Consider the following 21,489-nt stretch of genomic DNA (forward strand, 5'->3'; position numbering starts at 1 on the left):
AAAGACTTTCCCAAAAACAACACAGACTAAAATGAAATAGTCAGTGTAAAATATGATAGTTTGTAAAAGTAGTAGTATAGGTGTGAGAAAAGCAAAAACCAACACATCTGCAGACAGAATAAACAGATTCAGCTGCCAAAAAAATATAAACACATGCCGGTCTGAAGTGTCTCGAGAGGCAGAAATCACCCACAAAACACACACAGATCAGCACTCGTGTACGCATAAAGTGGAGTGCTGGAGAACCAGCTCAGTTTCAACCTTTCCTTGAGCGTGTTTGGACACACACACTGTCTGGCATTTAGCAGCTGCTCACAAAAACACCCACTCCCACCGCTTCCATATAAACAGAGCAGACAGGGTTTGAGTCTAGCCGTAAGACAAATTGCTCCTCAAGGACACACTTTAGAACTTGCTGAAGGCCCCTATCATGCACACACACACACACACACACACAGTGTAATGCAACAAATAAAAAAATCCAAAATGCACAGACATTAATAGTGTATGCACACACACACGTACAGACAGATCATTGCCCCTGCCCTCGAGGTTGTCGGGTTTTATCATGTTGCCGTCTCTGTTGGCGCTTTGTTTGTGCTGTTTTTAGATGCCACAGTGCCCACTGGCAGACTCCTCACATTCTCTCTCTCTCTCTCTCTCACACACACACACACACACACACACACACACACACACACACACACACACTGGTAACGTACCACAGTGGTAAGTCAATAGATGGCTTCTCCTTTCCTCATGATGGTTTGGATCCAAATATTATCTGACACTCTCAGTCTCACTATCTCACACCTGAAGGCAAGTCATGACCACACACACACACACACGGCAAATCTCTTCGGTTAAAAGACACAGGACCACAAAGGCTGTGGAAGCACAAAAACGGTGATGTTTGCTGCACACTGACAGACAGAATAATGTGTGGTCACGTTTTCTTTCAGGTTTCTCCAAGAATTAACAATTTAAAGAGCTTGAATGAAGCCACGTTTCTCCATCTGTACTTCCCAGCATCCCCGCTCTTTCATAGGCTCAGTACCGCATTCTCCGTGACAGTTGCAAAGTTAAGAGCCTTCAGGGAACCTTTTATTCCTGTTGTGAGAAGGTGTAACAACTCATCTATAGATCGATGAATCGATTTCTATTTCTACGATTCAACTGCATCGATCTGTGCTCGGCAAATTGGCCTTCCGAACAACATATATCGGTTAAAAATGGTTGTAAATGGTAAAGAATCGGTTAAATCGATAATGTGAAAATGTAGTTAAGCACAACAAACTTGAGAGATTGTGTGTTTTTGGTGCTTTTAGACACGTTAGCGTTACTCGATTGAGTCTGCCTGTCTGTGACGTCAGCGGTACGCGCCGGCAGAAGCGCCAATCTCAGATACAACACAGCATGGTGGATGGCAGAGGAGAGAAAGAAATTTTCCAGCCATCATTTTGGTCAAGTGTATGGAAACACTTTGGCTTTTATAAAGACGGAGGAGTTTTAAATAAGTCGGTCGCTGTTTGTAGAATATGTAACTGTGAAATAAAAAACAACAGTAACACGACTTTTCTGTTTAACCACCTACTGAGGCGCCATGGGATTTTGCAACGGCCGGCCGACCAGGACCGTCCAGGCAACTCCTCCAGCGTTACCGCTGCTGCAGCAGAGCAAGGCAACGGCAGCTCTGCAGGAAGCTCGAGTGTCGCTAACATGTTTACAAAGAAACTCGGCCGAAACTCAGCTCGGGCAAAAGAAATTACACTAAAAATAAAAATATCCATTATTTTAGACCTGATTCCCTTCCAACAAACAGCAGAGCTCAATGAAACTTCGCCTGAACTGTCCAGTATCCAGGTATTTATTTCACAGTCAAAATAGTTGAAGTTTTGGCAAAAAGTTACTGAATCGATTTCAAGACACTGTATTAAATTAAATTGCATCATTCTAAATGAATTAAAATCGTCCTTGAATGGAATCAGCAACCATGAAACGTGAATTGAATCGTTAAAATGAATCTTTACACCCCGAGTTGTGACACTTTTCACTTTCCAAACGCTCCAGTCACTCCAGCAGGAGAGAGAGAGAAAAAAGATTCATAGAGGCATCAACCAATCACCTCAGTTTACTGCTTTAATTACATTTATTTTGTTTATTCTATTCAGAAAATACAAAAACCAGACATCATAAAACACATTACAAAAATATTTTAGGACATTTGATATATGAAGCTTGAAGTGATGGCAAGGGTTCGTGTCATGTTACGTCAGCATGACTGTAATGACGAGCATCTCGTGATCCCTGCTTTTCTTCTTTTTATGCTCTCATCTTGATTTTAACAAAGCTTTCACTATCGCTCCGTTTATTGGTTTGTCCTCTTCATCGCTGTTTATCCCTCCCACCACCCCCCCATCCCAACACCCCCCCATCCCAACAAGGAGCTGATTTTGGCTGGCAAACTGTCTCACACACTCACACACACCTCTCTCTCTCTCTCTCTCTCTCCCTCTCTCTCACACACACCCACAGACACACACAGAGTCACCCATCAACCAACAGACGGTCAGATGACCACCCGTCTGTCCACGTTTACCTCTGTCTCATCATCTTCCTCTCCCATTAAAAACATACTTTTTTTGTAAGAGGACGGGGAACCAATTAAAGAGGGAACCAAATACACACAATCTCAGTAGAAACACACTCACACATACACACACATACCTCTGTGCGCTAACACAGCACAATTACCTTGCCTTTGTCTGTTGAACCCACTTATCTCTACAGACCCTCTCATTAATATTTAAATAAATAAATAAATAGACATTAACACTCATGAATAATGAGTATGGTGAGACTTACACACACACACACACTCACACCTATAACCTAACACTTGCCACTCTCATTATAAACACAGAGTTATGCACAGGTTCAGGGAGTGAGAGGGAATAAATTGAACATACACACATTACTGCATTTAAAATGAAACCTCCAGACTGAAATCCAACACACACACACACACACACACACACACACACACACACACTAATTAGCAGAGGAACAGCAGAGCAGACGTGACTCAAAAGCAGTCTTTTATTCTCTCCTGCCCAGACGGTGTGAAGGCGTTCACTTCACCGACGCACCGAGGCTGATCAACAGTGAAAAAACACACACGCAGACTGCACACCCACATGCACGAGCACGCGCGCACACACACACACACACACACACACACACAGCTAAACAGTCTTGAAGGTCAAATGATTTCTTAACAAATGGTGTGCATCTGAGAACAAAAAAAGCAGATGTTCATGATATAATCTATTACACACACACAACTTGAGAATTGAACTGAAACTTATTTAACCCGCTGACTTTCTTACTTCCATCTTTAGCTCATTTATACTTAGCAAGATTTCAGAGAGAACACTCTGAACGGTGAGGTTTTCACTCTGCCAGGAGGAGGCGTACTGTAGACGTTCTGTTCACTTGAATGCAGGTAAAATAACAAATGATGCGACTCATAACTTGTTGAACGTTCGACGCCAAACGGATCAAATTGTAACTGGGACACGAGTTATTTAACAGGTGTTTTGTGGCGCTCTAAAAAAAAATGTATACACCATTATTACAGTCCAAACTGTGCAAAGCAAAGAAAAGCTGATTCTTTGGTACCTCTACAAGAGGTAAAACCCCAGACTACATTTCTCTGCAGTCTTTTATTTTTGTAACTTTGCTTTGTTTCTTTTATGGGGTTTTCAGAAAGCACTTACACTAATTAACGGAGCATCAAAAAGCTTCTTATATCCCCATGGAGTAATAATACTACAATTTTTTTGTGTACAACAGTAGTTTGAGGGAAGAAATTCAGCATAATGGTTAATTCCATTTGTACTGTTGTACCATGGATCCCTGGGTTTTTCATTGTTTTTTTTTGTGTTCAAGCTTGTGCTTTATCTTAATAACATTAACTGCATTTTTAGCATAAAACTAACCACAAAGACATGTCTACTTACACAAACACACACGCACACACACATCTGACTAAAAATACAAAACTTTTAAGTGTGAAAACTTTCTCCGGTCTCCCAGCACAGTACTACTTTCTATTTCCTCCCTCCCTCCGTCCTCCTCCTCCAGCTTCTTGTTCCTTCCTTCCTCTTCTTACCTCCACCTTACATCTCTCTCTCTCAGTAAAATGTTTTCGCCTTCCTCTCTCCATCCTCTCTCCATCTCTTTTCATATCTTGCTTCAGTCTTTTCTTCCTCCAAGCTTGGCCTAATGTATTCACACCACCCCTTCATTCACGCGGATGTTTTATTCATCAAAGCCAGTGTTCTTCAACCGCCCCTCGGCATCTTAGTTCGCTCCGCCCTACCTCCCACCCCATCACCCCCCCACTCCTCCTCCACCCTAACACATGGTGCGTCCCTGGAGGCCAATACACTCCCGGTAGCATCCCTCCCCTCTTTCCTCTTGTCTTACCTCTATAGGTCTCCATCTCGCTCCCCTTTTTCAATAGCTTTTTTGTTTTTTTTAATCTTTCTATGCCCCCCTCCGGAAATGTATAATGAGTCAGAAAATCTTGCACATATAAATGTTGTATTCTGTCATCGGTTAATTTTACACAATCTAAGCTTGTTCCTAAGCAATATCTTCCATATTGTAACTGATCAGTTTGTAGCGGCGGTTTGCATGGAAACAGTGAAAACTGTGGTGTAGAGGATATAATGTGTTTTGTTTTGGGCTTTTTTTTGTTTGTTTGTTTACAACGGTTTTTGGTTTATGTGGAATTAATGCTGGTAGTTGGTGTGACAAGAAATAATTATTATGGTTGAACAAAGCAAAAAACGAACACCTGGAGGCGTGCAGAAACATCAACACCAATATTGTTTGAAATAACTACATTTCATGACTACATTTCATTTTTATTGTTGCTGGCTTACCACTCAGTGATGCCAATGAGTGTATAATTGAGTATATATTACAAAAATATAAGATGTTTCTTGTCAGGAAGGGAAAACCCTCTTTCCACAGCCAGGTTCTTCTCAGGAAATTGTGCAACTCAAAATTGCTTGGACTGACAAATTCAGTACACATTTCCATGGTAACAACACAATCCACCAATCCCAGACAGTTCTGATACACTTCCGCATCAAAGGAAGTGTGGTTCCTCTCCGTCAGGCCGCTAATAAACCACGTTTTTATTAAAACCAGAATAATATTCTATGATTTTGAGACTTCTAACAGAGCAGGTTCCGTCATCACCTCGAAAGGTTACGACGTTAAAAAAGTCTGTTCTTATTTTCCTGCAGTAATTAAGTTGTCGGTTACGTGATCGACTTGATCTGACGGGCGAGAGAGAGATCATTATTGAATAAAAGCATCCCTCCACATACAAATCTGTGCATGGAATTGAATTCAACGATCCAAATTCACTATATTGAACTTTATTTCCCCCCTTTGATTACTCTGCAAAAGCCCCGTGATCTTGAGTGGGATTGATACGATAATCTCCACATATTCTTCTCTTTACCTCATCGCCCTCTTCTCAATCTGTCTCGTCTTCTTCCTCTCGCAGGCTCATGTTTCATTTTTACTGTTTCATTCCCGTCCATACAAGACAATCTCCTTCTAAACCACTCTCCCTCTTTCCTGTCCCACTCTGCTTCTCTCACTTTCCTATTTCTTGAACAGTTCTTTTCCTTTTTCGGTTGTTCCATTTCCACTTCAATCTACCTCGGCTTCCCTCTCGCCTGTTTTTTAGGGATTTTTTTAAAAAAAGGAAACCTGGATATTGATAACCGTTGCCTTCCAGGCTTATTTCGGATTCTCTTTAGCCTCTCTGCTCACGGCAGCATTTTCTTTTCATTTCTCCCTTTAAAGCTCCTTTCATTCACTGTCTGTCATTCGCTTTCCCTCCTCTTTTATCACAGTTTCAAATTGTTTTCTCTCTGAATCTGAACTTTAAATCCCAGCTTATTCAATAAGAATGACATAAACTTTGTTTGCATAAATGTCAACTAACACTAGACTCCATTGCAAGTCAAAGATTGCGGGGCTGAGACATTAAACAAGGTTAAATTCAATCAACCCCTGAAAACACTCGAAAAAACAACATTGATTCAGAGTTTGTTGGTGTAGTTATTCGCTTTGCTCATTTGTGCAAAGACCAGTGAGATGAAGGTCTGACAAGCTTTCTGAAAGGGTCGGCGTTGAAGCACAAGATTGAGCAATGTCACAAAGCTGTAACATTCGTGGAACCAAATACAACAACCAAGCTCAAGCTGTCAAGCCTTCATGTGAAGATATCTCACAACGGGGAATCTAAGAGATTATTAAAACGCTTTCGTTGCAAAGTCAGTCTTTCTACCCCGAGTAATAAATCCAGAATCATAAACTTTTCATGGTGAATAACCTTGTGAAGACTATTCTACAAAACAATTTGCTGGCAAGTCAAAATACTAAACTTGCTAGAAATTCAGCTGTTGGACTCGTGGCTGAAATAAAAGTAGGTTTTGCATGCATGGCAGCAGGATTTGGGGAGGGGCCAAAGTAATTCTGGATAGACAAGGCTTTGAAAATATTTTTTTACAACAAAAGAAAAACCAACAACCCCTGTTTAAATGCAGACATGTGTATCTGCAGTGGCCTGAGTACATCCAAGAAAAGATACGAGTGAGATTAAAGGCCCTTTGATGCATCCTGACATGAATTTCTCCCCAAAAACACTCCGGAGAAGCCGGAGGTGCTTTTTAATTTCCGGAATCATTTATTCCACCTCTCTCTCTCTCTCTCTCTCTAAAACTTTCTACTTATACACACCCTACTCTTTGTTAGCCTTTCATCAACTAATCTGGTCTGGTTCTTACACACACACACACACACACACATACAAGCACATCCATTAATTGTGAATGGGACTTCTGAACCACCCTCATCAACTCATCAACGACTACATTAACTCTCATCCTTTCCATAAAAAGTAAATAAGTGGAATGTAATGCCCGGAGTCCTGAGCAAATTTTTTTTTTGAAGTTTCAAGCAGTTTGTGACCACAGAGATTATTCTTTAGCCGTCAGAGATGTTCCCAAACACTTGACCATTATGTAACGACCTCATCGTTAGGAAATGTTTTGGAGGCTAGAGAGGAAGCGAGCTTTCACATTACCATGTAGTTTAATGGTCATCCCTCAAGTTTTCGTTATGGATGCTAAGGTGTACATTTTAGAAGGTTTTTGTGCCTGAAAAATTTATGCGAACCACCCAAATAAGGATAAAAGGAAAAAGGAAAAGAGGTCGATAAATCAAAGTACTCAAAAAACTGAGGGCATAGTTAAAGAGGAGCCAGAAAGTTGCTTGACTGAAAGTTTGTGTGTTCTATGTGAGTTTCTACCTTGAAATGATTTGCTTTTCATGTGAGATCTTTAGCCCCTCCCTCTCGGCTGGATTAAATTTCTTACTTCAACATGCATATCTGCTTTATCACACCCAAAACTAATCTCACCTCTACCTACCGCCTCTACTCTCTGTCTCTTCCTCTTTGTCTCAGCTTCCCTCTCAATAAACACAGCCTGCTTCAGCGCCAACCAGAGATTTAATTTCTATTTGTGTGCATAATTCTCTCCGTCTCTCTCCCACTTTATCTCCTCACAAAGTAATTTAGTAGGCATCCATGTCGCCATCGCTCCCAGTCTCTCATCGTCTCTTTGCTTCTCTCAGCTAGGCGTATCCATCATATTATATCTTACCATCATTCGCATAATGTGCCTCTCTTTTTCACGTCTGAGCGTGTTTTTCCTCGGTTTGTGAGGACGATCAGATATCCTCCCCATCTGTGAGGTTGACTGTCAATTGAGAACGTCTCTTCAAAGTTCCTTGTTTTGCGGGTTAATGAATGTTGAACACTTTCTTCTACACTGCAATCTTGGCATATTTTACAGAGCGGTGAGCACCAGGGGTTAGAAATGTCTACATTTTTTATGAATAGAGAAGCGCAGAGCCGCTGCTGAGCTGAGCAGCGGGGGGACGCGACTTCAACTTTCCGTCTGAAACTTAGAACTGCAAAGACATGAACTCTGGAGAGGAGCTTACTTCTTCCAGAGGAGTGGACACTAATCACCCTCCTCCCCTTCAATAGAGATTATTTTATCATTTGCTTATTAAAATAGGGCTTGAGTCACAGATCAGACCGTTGCTTAATCGCATCAGGTCTTCTACTGTATGTGAGGCAACCGAAGATGTCATCTGCCGGGCTCTACTAGACTTTTTTCCCCCTTCAGCTTCCTTTGTGAGGCAAGTTTGTTTTCACAGGAAATCTTTTCAGGTGCTTTGTGGTGTAAAACTGGAAATTATTTTTTAAAGCCGTGAGGAAAGAACTCTCCTATTTTAAAGCAATACTTTACCCCAGAAAGGGTGTTTTTGCCTTTCAGTTTTGTTTTGTTTTATTTTACAAAGATGTGACTTGAGCCTTATAAAGACGGTCTGACTCCATAACACAGAAAGAACCAGCCATGTACATTTAGCTCAAAGTGAATGGCAATTGATGGCTAACAACATACTTTGTGCTATAACTAAAGCAACAAAACAAAAACTTTGCTTGAAGCTAAGAAACAAACAAACTTTATCCATCCTGGTTCATGCGCTACTGTGCCAAGCGTTATAGGTAGTTTGTTTTCAGCTCAGATCAAAGTGCTTTTTATTGAGCATACAATTGGAAAAAGAAGAGGTGTGTTGTTCCTGATGATTTGCTTGGGAGTTTGCAAACTGACATTTTTGAATAGTTTTTCTGTTTGTAGTTGGTTCCCATGGGACACCGTTAGCTTCATGCTAAATATTCATGGCTGGCTCTTTCTGCATTCTGGACTCACAAAAAAGTAACACACGGCTGAAACAAAAATGTCTTTGTGAGCTAAAGACAACTATTTGTGAAGAACTGAATGGCAAAAATACATTTTGGAGGTGAAGTATTACTTTAAACCTAGTTTGAGGGTGTTGATGGGGTGCGCGCTTGCTGGTAACTGTCAGAGTTAATGGGAATAACTCAACAGATGTAGTTTGAGGGTGTTGATGGGGTGCGCGCTTGCTGGTAACTGTCAGAGTTAATGGGAATATCTCAACAGATGTAGTTTGAGGGTGTTGATGGGGTGCGCGCTTGCTGGTAACTGTCATAGTTCATGGGAATAACTCAACAGATGTAGTTTGAGGGTGTTGATGGGTGCACGCTTGCTGGTAACTGTCAGAGTTAATGGGAATAACTCAACAGATGTAGTTTGAGGGTGTTGATGGGGTGCGCGCTTGCTGGTAACTGTCAGAGTTAATGGGAATAACTCAACAGATGTAGTTTGAGGGTGTTGATGGGGTGCGCGCTTGCTGGTAACTGTCATAGTTCATGGGAATAACTCAACAGATGTAGTTTGAGGGTGTTGATGGGGTGCGCGCTTGCTGGTAACTGTCATAGTTCATGGGAATAACTCAACAGATGTAGTTTGAGGGTTTTGATGGGGTGCGCGCTTGCTGGTAACTGTCATAGTTCATGGGAATAACTCAGCAGATGTAGTTTGAGGGTGTTGATGGGGTGCGCGCTTGCTGGTAACTGTCATAGTTCATGGGAATAACTCAACAGATGTAGTTTGAGGGTGTTGATGGGGTGCGCGCTTGCTGGTAACTGTCATAGTTCATGGGAATAACTCAACAGATGTAGTTTGAGGGTGTTGATGGGGTGCGCGCTTGCTGGTAACTGTCATAGTTCATGGGAATAACTCAACAGATGTGCGCGATTGTAGATGACAGCCGAGACACATGTGTTTTCACATGTATGGCAAGTTAAAATGTCGGCTGTGACAATATGAACGCAGATGAAAGTAGCGCTGATCAATCTGTCAAAGTCAGCTTCAAAAATTCTCTCTATTCACTCACGTCAGAACTTCAGAACTCCTCTGACACAACAATAGTAACCTGAAGGAACTTTCACACTTGAATTGAACCTGAATGTAACTTCATCTTGTCGTAGATCATAATCAACTCTGTGCTAAAGCTGCTGAGTCCCATTGTCATGCGAGAATGACCTCATCTGATGCAGCAGGGTATTGGGAGTGTTTCAACTGACGTACTTTTCTACACAGCGGGGTTTCCTCTCTCATGAAAACCCTCCTTCAAAGTGTCACACCTGTTTTATCCCCGGGGTAAAACATGAGGCTTTTAGAGAAGGGTTAGCCTGAGGTTGTGTGTATCATGAAAGCTCTTGCTTGTGTGAAGTACAGCTTATATGGATTCTCTTTTCTTTTTGTCATATATCATTTCATTTTGTGTCCGCGGCTTGCCGTTTGTTATTATTATTATTGTTTTGAGTATTGCGTTTAGCAACATACTCTTTGAGAAGCTCCACAGTGAAAGCTAAAATGCTCTATAAATCTCGTGGTAACACATTCCCACACTGCAGACCTACGCCGGCTGAGCTAGCTACTTCCAGTTAGCCCGGTGCTAATCTGTACACACAGATTCTGCATGTAAATACAGAACCTGTAGGCAAGAGAGAAATTTTCAAGACAGAGAAGCCTCTGGTTTCAATTTGAGAAGCTTTGACCAATCGCGTTCGAGCGGGTCTCTGTTGCGTACAACACACAAGCTAAGAAGCAAGGTCAGACAATGACTGCATCAGTGGTCCATTTGTTGTAGAGACAGAAAGTTTTAGTTTTTCCTTTCACCTACCCAGGGACTGAGTGCAGATTGAAAATTAGCTGGTAGCTAAATCTGGTGCAATGCTTCAGGTTTCAGATGTATTTTGTTCACAGTCCCTGATGTAAATAAACACAATAAACTTACTCAGACTGCTCGTGAAGCTACTTTTATACAACTTGCAACAGTCTTTTCTTGCCAAATCACATCTTTGTCCAGTCTAAAAACTTCAGTTCTTCAATGAAATCTATTTCTGATTCACATGAAAGAGAAAGTCCCCCTCACCAAACACACACATTCACACTGGCTCCTACAAGTGAGAGCAATCCATAGAGTTTCAGGGAAAAGCAATCCAAAGCCACAAAGAGCGCATGAGGGGATGGATGAAGGCAAGCTGGATGAAAACGAATGAGCAAACTTGGTAGGAAAGACGTCTGGAGATTTCTGTGTGTAGCAGAATCAATTCGTCCCTGTTTATTCGTTCACCTCCCCTTCCTCCCACCAGCCCCGGGCTTTGACAAGGCACCGCAACAGCCGACGCCCACGCAGGAAAAGCACAACACCAACGCCCCAGAACCCATCTGATTCGCCTCGCTTTGCTCCTCACCTCTCATCCTCAACCCCCCCGCCCCCCACCCCCTAACTTTCTTCCCCAATGATCGTGAATTTCTCGTCCTCCTCCCCTGCAGTCCTCCTTCCATGTTATCCTCTGCCAATTCATGCATCTCCTTCATCTCTCATATTGCTGTCAGACCCCTCTCTTCTCCGCCTTCCTTTTTCATCCTCTTCTCTCGTCCTCTTCTGTCACATCTTTCATTCATTGCCTTCTGTTTTCGGGTTTCCCATCCATAGCCTTCTCATGAACGGGGTATCTCAGTATGGTCTCACATGAGATTTCTTCAAGTTTGGCATTTTGGACTCAGGGCTGAATTGATTAGCATTTGGTGTTCGGGTTCAAATGTCATTGTGACCTCAGAAAACATATTTTTGGCCTCAGCTCAAGAATTCCTTCGCTGATTATAACAACATTGGGTTGAAAATAAAGACTGCTCCTCTACAACACTCAAATTCCGTTTTTGTTTTGTTTGGGGGGGGGGGTTACATTTTTTTCTTAAATGCGCCAATTAATTTCAAGAGACACTTCTACTAATTGCTGCATGCATGATAAAAGCTCCAGTCACAGTGGCAATGACTCCTAATGGATGCTAACTGCTGCGGAATGAAAACGGAGAAAGAGAACAGCTACACTCGGGATGATGGATCGGCATAAAAGACAAAACCAGCACACTTTGTCTATTCATTAGTGGAGAAAGCTTTTTATCTGTTGTCCTTGTCACTGCTGAAGACACTCGTACTTTAGGAGTTGATACTGAATATTGAGAAAATAAGTGAGGATTTGGATTCATTCTTGATTGACAGTGCTTATGTGTGTGTGTTCCTCCCCTGTCGCTAATTTACACACTCCTTCCATTATATTAACATTTCTCCGTGTAGAATGCTCATAAAATGGATGTTTTCCATAAATGATCCATACCCTCGCATGCCAATTGATTAGGTAAATCTGAATGTATCTAATTCAGTGAAATTCAACAGCCCTGCAATAAATCCTGCCACCATATCAATCTATCTATTTTGTTTTCTCCTCTTTCTTTCTCTCTCTATCCCCCCCCTCTCTGTGGAAACACGGCCTTTTTCATTTGTGATGTTTGTTGCTTCATTCCCTGCAGCCTCCTTTAAAATGGAAAAAAGGCAATGTCAAATATCCCCCCGACACACACACACACACACACACACACACACACACACACACACAAACACACACACAATCATCCTCTGCCACATCAGCTCAATAGCTCGTAGACTGGAGCAATGCAGCAGTTTTGAAGGGGCTGATAAAAGTGTGAGGAGAAGAGAAGTGGCCTGAAATTAGTCTGTTGATTTGGGAAAGGTGTGCGTGTTTTGTGTGTGCGTCAGTGTGTGTGTGGTGCAGCGCTGAACGGCACTTCTCCCATGAAACTGCGCGTGCGTTTTCAACATGACAAAAGAGGTAGAACAGAGCAGATGAAAGAGGAAGAAGCCTGTATAGGACTCAGTGGGGTTGACTACACCAAAACAAGAACACACACTGAAACACACCTGTGGCCCCTCGCTTTGAACAAATGACACAGGTTAGCGCAAAAGCAAAACAAACAAATATAACAGTTAATCTATGCTCGCACTGAATTTCAAATCTACAACAAAATGTTTGAATATTTCATAGTTTCAGACCACTTTTCATAAATTGTCCCTTTACGAAGCACATTGATACAAGATGAATTATCTCTTTACCCTCTCAAATCCTCATCAGGTGGGATAAAGCGGGGTTGAAACATTGTTGAAGGATGTTCTTAAAACTTACGACAAACTGAAAATGTTCCTGTTCTCACTGGTTTGGTTTGTGAAGCCTTTCACACTGTAAATGAAACCTTTTCTTAAAAACTTGAAAAACAAATTACTGAGAATTTTAACTTGATGGCACTTGAGAGGACAAGTTGAGGTACGTTTTTGGGGAAAACTTTGTTTTGTATCATTTCAAAATCCACCTCAACTTGTCTTCTCATTTTTTCATCAACGTCAAGTCCTAAGGTATCGGGACACTAATTTTTTTTAAAGAAATAACATGTAGTTTTGTTGTTGTTGTTGTATTTTTCCAATGATGCGGGTCTGAAGTCATCTAGTGTGCATATCACACTGAGATGACGTGTGTTTTGGCCAGAGAAAAGAAAAGTAATAAACATGACTTCATAATGGAACTTTTAATGGGAGATGAGAAAGTTATACATCCATGGGGATGTATGGATTTCAGGTAATGCAATCTGTAAATAAGCTTGTTTTAAAAGCAGATTTTAAAGATGAAGCCGTACTTAATAATTCATGGTGCCTTTAAAAAGCTGTTGGGTTCTAGGTAAAGTAGTTCCTGCGTATGCCTTGTGTTGCTCTTCAAAGATATTGCACCGCGGATCTTTATAACGCAGGAACGGTGAATTGGCAAACTCTGTCTTTTAACTGAAGTCTTTCTCACTAGTTAATTAAATTAGATGAACTGGAGAGGTCAATCCATTAAAGCAATCCCGTGTTGACAGTGACTGCAGGACAAATAAGGAGTGTGTCGGTGAATTACACTCACGATCAAGTCAGATGGAACAGAGTTACAGTAGAGAAAGAACTTCATATTACTAATGATATATACTATGATAAAGTGTTTGGGCAAATTAAGATTGACTGATTAATGGATTCAAATCAGGATTGTTCTTCAAGGTGACTTTTTTATTCGGAAATGTGTGTATGATGTTTTCTATCTGACGTCCATCCTTCATCCATTCATCCATCCATGATTACAATACCTCTTGCGAAATGGAAAAAATGGATGAAAAATGAGGGTGCGTCATGGTGAAAAATGATTGGGGTATAGTGAGTGACTGAAAACTCTTTCATTCTGGTTGTGTGTTGTTTTGCAAGTCATCGCGCGCGCGTGTGTGTGTGTGTGCGTGCGTGTGTGTGTGTGTGTGCTCAGCCAAACATTCTATGCAAGGCAGTGAGATGAGTCAGAGCTCCTGCAAATTCACTTGACAGATAACCGATACTAACGGACTCAAACCAGGATCACAGCCTCAAAAACATCATCATAATGTAATCAAAGGAGTACAGTACATGTTAGTTCTGGAGATACTGACTCACACACACACACACACACACACACACACACACACACACGTCACCAGTCTTCATTATGGAAGAGCAGAAACACAAAAACTCTTTCCAGCCCTTACAGAAGTCTGTTCAATCCAGCTTTATCACAGAATACATAAATACATGCACACACACACACACACACACACACACACACACACACACACACACACACACACTTCTCTACTCACCAGTGTAGTCTTCACGGCAGATACACGTGTAACCTCCTTCTCTGCGGGCACACACTCCTCCGTTCAGACAGGGGTTGGAGTAACACAGGTTTATCTCTGTCTCACAGTAGTCGCCGGTGAAGCCCACTGGGCAGCGGCAGCGCAGGCCGGCGATAGGGTGGATGGGCCGGAACAGGATGGAGGGTGAGGAGATGAAGGGGGCGGAGCTGTTGAAGCGCAGCACGGAGATGCACTTCATGTAGTTCTGGCACGGCTCGCGTAGGCACACATTGTCATCAAATGGGAGGACCTGGAGTGACAGTAGAGGAAGGATATTAGTGAACAATATTCTCTCTCAGAGCCATTAATTATTGATTTGAAACCGCAAATGTTACTCCTCCTCCATCTCCTCTTTTCTGTTTCCATTAGTCATTTCAGCAGTGGTGGTAAAACTGCTGTACAGACTTCACATGAAAAATGGTATAAGCCCAGAACACCCTTTCTAAACCTTATTTTAATCCTAGTTTACTGCTTATGCTGGCCTGGAGAGTAAGAAAATAAAAAGCCTAGCATTTAGCTGTGTAGCTGTTGACATGCTTACAATTCCTGTTTTGTATGTTAGCATGTTCAAACCAGTACTTTAGCATCAGGTATTAGCAAACTTAGCATATTAATACATAAACAGAAATATCAAATATTACTTACGTTTTTTCTGATTTGATTTGATTTATTCAATATGGTTTCTTTAAAACACTTTCCTTTCAACCTGCCTTAGCGTTATGTTAGCCTGCAAAGACAGAAGCTAGAAGATGATATCAAAGTTCTCTATGGAGGCAAGTGTTTGGTGGGTTTTGTCGTTCCAGGGTTTCGCCTCTCAGGGCACAGAGTGAAGCAGCCACATTTCAAAGCCACATTGCAAAATACCCCCCCCCCCCCCCCCAAAAAAAATGATCATTTCAAGGTTCCTTCTTGTGATTTTGGGGTTCACAAGCTGAATCTCTGCTCGCAGCAAGTGACTCTCCTTAAAAGCTTATTTTTCCTCAGGCAAGAAACATCCCATGTGTCAGGCGTTATGAATGCCTCCTTTGGATCTTTGCAGTTAAGATCAATCGATCTGATATGGTGAGATTGTGTCCTCTTTGATAATAAGCGGGTGTTGGAAGAAGGTCAAATAGCCTTAACGCATCTATGGACACTGTCCCCTCATAAATTTTCCCTGCTTTGCCTCTGACGTGTTCTCTCTTATCTCATTCTCTCATGCATGTGGAGAGACATATAGCTAATAAGTATGTGCATGCTGCATTCAGGTGTGTGTGATTTCACACATGACAGCCTATGGTGTATTGTTGCATGAAGACAGATGGCGGCATCTGTATCAGCAGTTCGTATGTAATACGCTATGGAGATGGATCTATTATTACATGTTGTCCTGATTTCCAGCTGCTGCATGTGACCGAGTTTCTCCAAACCAACCTCCATCTGTGTCAGTGACGTCAGCCTCGGCCTGTTCAGGTACAGTTGTTCCTCCAGGGCCTCTGACGGAAAGAAGTGTCCACCCGGCAAGGCGGCAGAGAAGCTCACATTCAGGATTCCCCCCGGCGCTGCGTCCAGGTCCGGCTGGATGTTGAAGATGAAAACGTCCTCGACAGGCACAGAGAGCACTGCAGATACCCCCTCCAGGAAGTGACCCAATAGTGGGGACAGGAAGTGCTCTTGGGACATGTTCTGGAGGCGGACGGTGACACTGCTGCCTAGCATATCCTCGGTGATGATGAGGACGCGGAGGACACAGTGCGCTGAGATGCTGTGAGCACCGTCTAAAGAGAGAGAGAAGAGAGAGAGAGAAGCAAATAATTAGATAACAAGCCTAAGAAGGATTTAACGACGAAGAAGAAGAGATGTTAAATAAAAGATAAAGAAGGATGGAAGAGAGACAATAGTGACACCAAGTGCAGCAGAGAAAAAGAAAAGAAAAGGACAAACAGCAGAGAACAGGAAGAAGGAGGTAAAGAGACAGAGATTACTGAACGGGCAGTGGAGGGAAAGTTGAGGAGGTACCAACAACGTCATCAGGTGTGCAGCAGGGGCCGATACACACAGGAGTATTCACACCACCTACACACACTTTCTCCAACGTATAGAAACAGATGTTGAGAAAAAAAAATCAAGGATTTTTGCTGAAACTGCTTTGTCTTTGACAAAGAAAGACATTAAAACAGAAGCTCTCAAGGCAAAAATCAATATTTCTCTATTACAAAATGACAGTATTGCAGGTACTCGCTAACAATAATCGTCTGACTCTGGAGCTCCCCCTCAGTGAACTCAAACCAACCCGTTCTCATAGAAATATGTGAAATGATCATGAAAATTACATGATTTGAAACAAAATCTGTTTAAATTGTGTACCAGCACTGTCACAGAAAGAACACCAAGGAGCAGACACTTGGGGAGTCTCATAAATACAGTGAATGAGTGCCAAAGGTAATTTGTTTTTAGTCAAATTATGTTTGCGGATTACCGAGCGCACAGCTATGTCATGATGTTAGTTACTCCTGTGGTTGCACTTGAGAGTTTGTAAACTGATCATTTTGGGCAGTTTTACTGCTGTAAGCAGTTGCTGACCACAAGTTGCTATTAGCTCAAAACTAAATATATGTGGCTGGCTCATTCTGCTATTTCTTCTTCTTTTGTTTTGCAGTCAAACACAGTTCTGCAGTCCCTGTCTCGATTTCTTCGTTTGGGTCCTCCTGCCTCCGTCAGCTCCAGACAAGATGACCTAAGTAGACTTTGTTTGGAAAAATATTGTTGAAACCTTCAGTCTGCACATTTAAAAAGATGGCATTATAATCTTTTTCTCTGTATAAGAGCATTTCCTAAAATATGATCACTCACACACACTCGCAGAGACGTCAAAGAAAATACACCAAATCTCAACCAAACGCTTTGGCTGCTGAAGTAAAATGTCGCACATCGGCTCAAATGACAATCGGTCTTTTCCGCAGTGACTTGGACCTGACATCAGATGTGGGTGAACTGAGGTGTGCTGATCGTTCTGAATTGTTCCCAGCGAGGATGGAGCTCCATTGTATGTCACAGTCCAAAAGAGGAAACCGCACGTCTGTGGAAGACGATTTCAGCCTTTTGTGTTAGAATGAAGAGAGAAAACGATGGAGACGTAAATGGAGTACTCTTGTGTGGAAAACCTCATCCTCATCTCCCAACATTCATCTCAGTATTGCTTCTCTCTGAAGCCCGTTTGCTGTGAAATGACTTCACATAAATCACAGCAGGTCTCAACCTTCAAACACAACAAAATCTCTTGGAACAAGAAACACAATCCAGTGCTCGGCTGTATCATAGTGTAAAGTTGTTTGCTACAATGAGCCAGCTAATAGCCAATACAGGGCTACAAACGTACATGACCGCGCCAGCTCCAGGAGGCAATTTACTGCGGTGACACCGAGGCTTTGTGAAGGTGAAGCAGGGTGAACTATAACACAGAGAGAGGGAGAGACAGAGGGAGAGAGAGAGAAAATGCGCAAGAGAGAGTAAAAACACAAGTGGGGCACACAAAGAGAAATGAACAGGAGGAAGGAGGGAAGATCGGGGCACGGCAGCAATGCACGGAAGGTGAGGGGTGAAATAGACAGGGAGGATGTTGACACGAGGATGGAGCGAGCGGAGAAAACAGAGGCATCCGAGGGTGAAGGAGGTTTATTAAAGATTCCTAAGGATGTAAAGGAGGAAAAACAGAACAGAAATGAGAAATTGGAGATGAGTAGAAAAGATCATGATGTCTACTCATAAACGGAGACTCAATCACGAAGAACTCTTCAACCCACACTGCAAATTATTGGTTTATTATTGTTAATTTGATAAAAGTGAACAGATTGATTGCTTTCTTTTTCAACTTACTGCTTATTTGCAATGTCTGTAGCCAAAACAAGAAGATGCAGAAGGAAGGAACCAAAAAGAGAGGATATAATTATTATTAAAAAAGGTAGTCATAAAGGAAGAGGACCAAACAAGGGACTGAATGAAGAAAGAGAAAAAAACTCAGTGTGGACAGAGGGATGAGAAAAAGAGAAAAACAGAATAAAAGCGCGCAACAGAAGGGGGGAAAGATGAGAGGAAGGAGAAATGGAGAGGTGGGGGTTGGGTCGGGTGGCAGCTGGTTTGATTACCGGATTATGAGGAGCCTCACTCCCCGCTGACCTCTAACACACACACACACACACACACACACACACACACACACACACACACACACACACTAAAATGTAGGACCCGCTGTCATAAATGAACAGCCAGAGGGAGGAGTGACATTAAGGAGGGGAAAAAAATCGTCAGGAAACATTTTAATGAAGAATAGATGCATGAATACAACAAGAGATAAAAATCACATATTAGGTGAAAAAATGAAATGCCACCTCGCCTTCTGGGGGCTAAAAGCCAGCGTTATTATGGCGAAGACTCTAAGACGGAGCACAAATTGATGCTGATCTCCTATTGTCATTGAAATGAGACAGGAATCTATGAAAAGAGCCGAGATAATCTGTTGAAGTAGGACTCAATCTCACACACACACACACACACACACACACACACACACACACACACAAATACAAATTCACGCTAATTCTGGAGCAGTTTCTGACCACTAACCACAGCCCTTCTGTTGTGTTGAAGGTAAAAGGAAAAGTTAGACATACTTGGGAATAATCTGCATACTATCACCGAGTTTGTACCTCTAGAACTTTCCACCAACTGTGCAGTTCTTCTCTCAGCCTAGAAGACTTTAGCATGATGTTGTCAGCTCACTGCTGTGTGCTAGGGACATTTTCACCCCTGAATTTTCTGCAGACATAAAATTTCCTTCGACTGGTTGAAAAAAAAAACATTTTCTCTGAGTCACAAGCCACCAGGAATCCCACCTCCCCCCTCGGTGGCTCATGTGGCACCGCTAACGACATTCAAACAGGAATTTTTGACAACTCATCAAAACAGCGTAACAGACCAAAGAGAAAAATACTACTCAGTGCCAGTGCGCCCTGAAGAGTACTAACTTCAGAGCCAGTCTTTCAGTTCTGACAGGAAACACTTGGCGTGCAGTGAGAAATATCTTCATTTGTATTCCCTTTGTGGCTGCGGTCCAGCTAATTTGGCCAATCTGCATCAGCACCGGGATCTACGGCATTCAAAAGAAAACAATTCAAGCTAAGCTGCCATTTAAGCAATTTACACCACTAAAATTCTGCCCACTTACTGGCACAACAGGTCTATTAATCATCCATCTGTTCCAAGTTTTACACAGGTAGATGCCCTCAATTATAGCTCTACAGAGTCATAACCAATATATCTGCAGAAAAGTTAAGGTTTACCAAACTCAATGCCCTCAATTATAGCTCTACAGAGTCATAACCAATATATCTGCAGAAAAGTTAAGGTTTACTCATTAAGGGAATAGAAATCCCTCATCACAGTCGACTGGACTTTTTGGTTGTTTGGGAGAAGCGATGACAGTGGCAAGTAGGCTTTTTGTTGTTGTTATGAGGTACTTTAGGTAGCAGTATTATGCTGTGGGGGCACAAAAAAAAAGATGAACAATACCGAATAAAAAGTACATTTCTGCTTTTTCCTATTTTTGAAAACCCTTCTTTGTGATTATTCAGTGATAACTGCAACTCAAAATGAACATCACAGTTTTGGTAAAATAACGTTTTAGGATGCGTGATCAAAGTTACTTAATCAAGTAATCCGGTGTTACCAGGTGGTGGTCTCCTCGTGTAAGTGGGAGTCTGGTCTTGTGGTTTGTTCATTTAACAAGAAAGATGGTGGAAATGTGGCTCTCAGGTAGCGTTTAATTGAAAAATGGAAATGATCAGGGTCCAAACTATATAGCATATATATATATATATATATCAGCTGTTATCAACCTTTCACAGATAGGCTGCATCGGTGTATATGTTTTCCGATGTGAACTGATATTTAAAAAAAAACTTTTTTAACAGCAAATAAAATGCAGAAAACACCACTTATGGCAATAGTACGATTGTGTAACCTACTGCGTCCAGCAGAGAGCGCTCCGGTGCCTCCGCCTTTTTTTATCTCGGCCGTCATTTAAATGGTCATGTATGACAATGTAATTTTTTTTCCGATATCGATGTAAAACTGGTGCACAGTGAACATAGAACGGGTGTATTTTCAGTTCAAAAATTCACGACATATATATCAGTTGCACATATTCCTTTTTTCTGGTGTCTGGTAGCTGAGAAATCACACGTTGGTCCTACTATGAATAAACTCAAATCTGAAGTCATTAATCCAGTGTAGTAAGGTGTTGTTTTATCAACAGAGAACATGAGACGTCCGCTGCTGAGTGAATCCTTCGACAGCAGAAGAGGCTCTGGTGTCACACCGCATCACATCCGTGATCACAGGCAAACACGTACACCGTGAAATTTAAAATCAGAGAAGTATTCTGAATTACTTTGCGTCCTGATGCAAGGTGAACAAACGTGATGCTGTCTATAACTTCCCAATAAAACAGGAAGTCATAACTAATGCATCACTCTCTCGGCTTACCACTCTGCTTTAGCGTGCATGGAAACAATAAAACATTAATATCCTACAAACTCTAAACCGCACAAATGGAAGGTTATTTTGGCATCTTTAGCACCACGGGAAAACAAAGCATTTTGTAAATAACAGCTCAGAAAGGCTTTCACGGCTCCTGTGGGCTTCTAGCCAACGTTTCGTGTGTCTGCACGTCAAAGAGCGCTCATAAAGCCTCTCGGAGTGAGCACACACTGATCTGGAATCACCAGCATGTTGCCACGGATGCCTGAACATCAGTACAACATAAGAGAAAGGCTGGCCTCCAATCAGTGCTCTGGCTCTAAGGTGC

The 21,489-nt window shown here is 42.0% G+C and overlaps 1 protein-coding gene across 4 annotated transcripts in view; it reads right to left on the minus strand.

The window, feature by feature from the left end:
* Positions 1 to 21,489, minus strand: part of celsr3 (cadherin, EGF LAG seven-pass G-type receptor 3) — a 94,761-nt gene that overhangs the window by 57,316 nt on the left and 15,956 nt on the right. For all 4 annotated transcript variants that reach the window (XM_086214254.1, XM_086214253.1, XM_086214251.1 and 1 more), the window contains 2 exons: positions 16,056 to 16,399; positions 14,604 to 14,892 (listed from right to left, as the gene is read on the minus strand). In XM_086214254.1, coding sequence (XP_086070380.1) covers positions 14,604 to 14,892; positions 16,056 to 16,399 — 633 coding nt within the window. The remainder of the gene's footprint in view (positions 1 to 14,603; positions 14,893 to 16,055; positions 16,400 to 21,489) is intronic.

The sequence above is a fragment of the Aulostomus chinensis genome, chromosome 9 (assembly GCF_037954235.1).
Source record: "Aulostomus chinensis isolate RoL2024-O1b breed Wild chromosome 9, RoL_Achi_v1.0, whole genome shotgun sequence".
Classification (NCBI taxonomy): domain Eukaryota; kingdom Metazoa; phylum Chordata; class Actinopteri; order Syngnathiformes; family Aulostomidae; genus Aulostomus; species Aulostomus chinensis.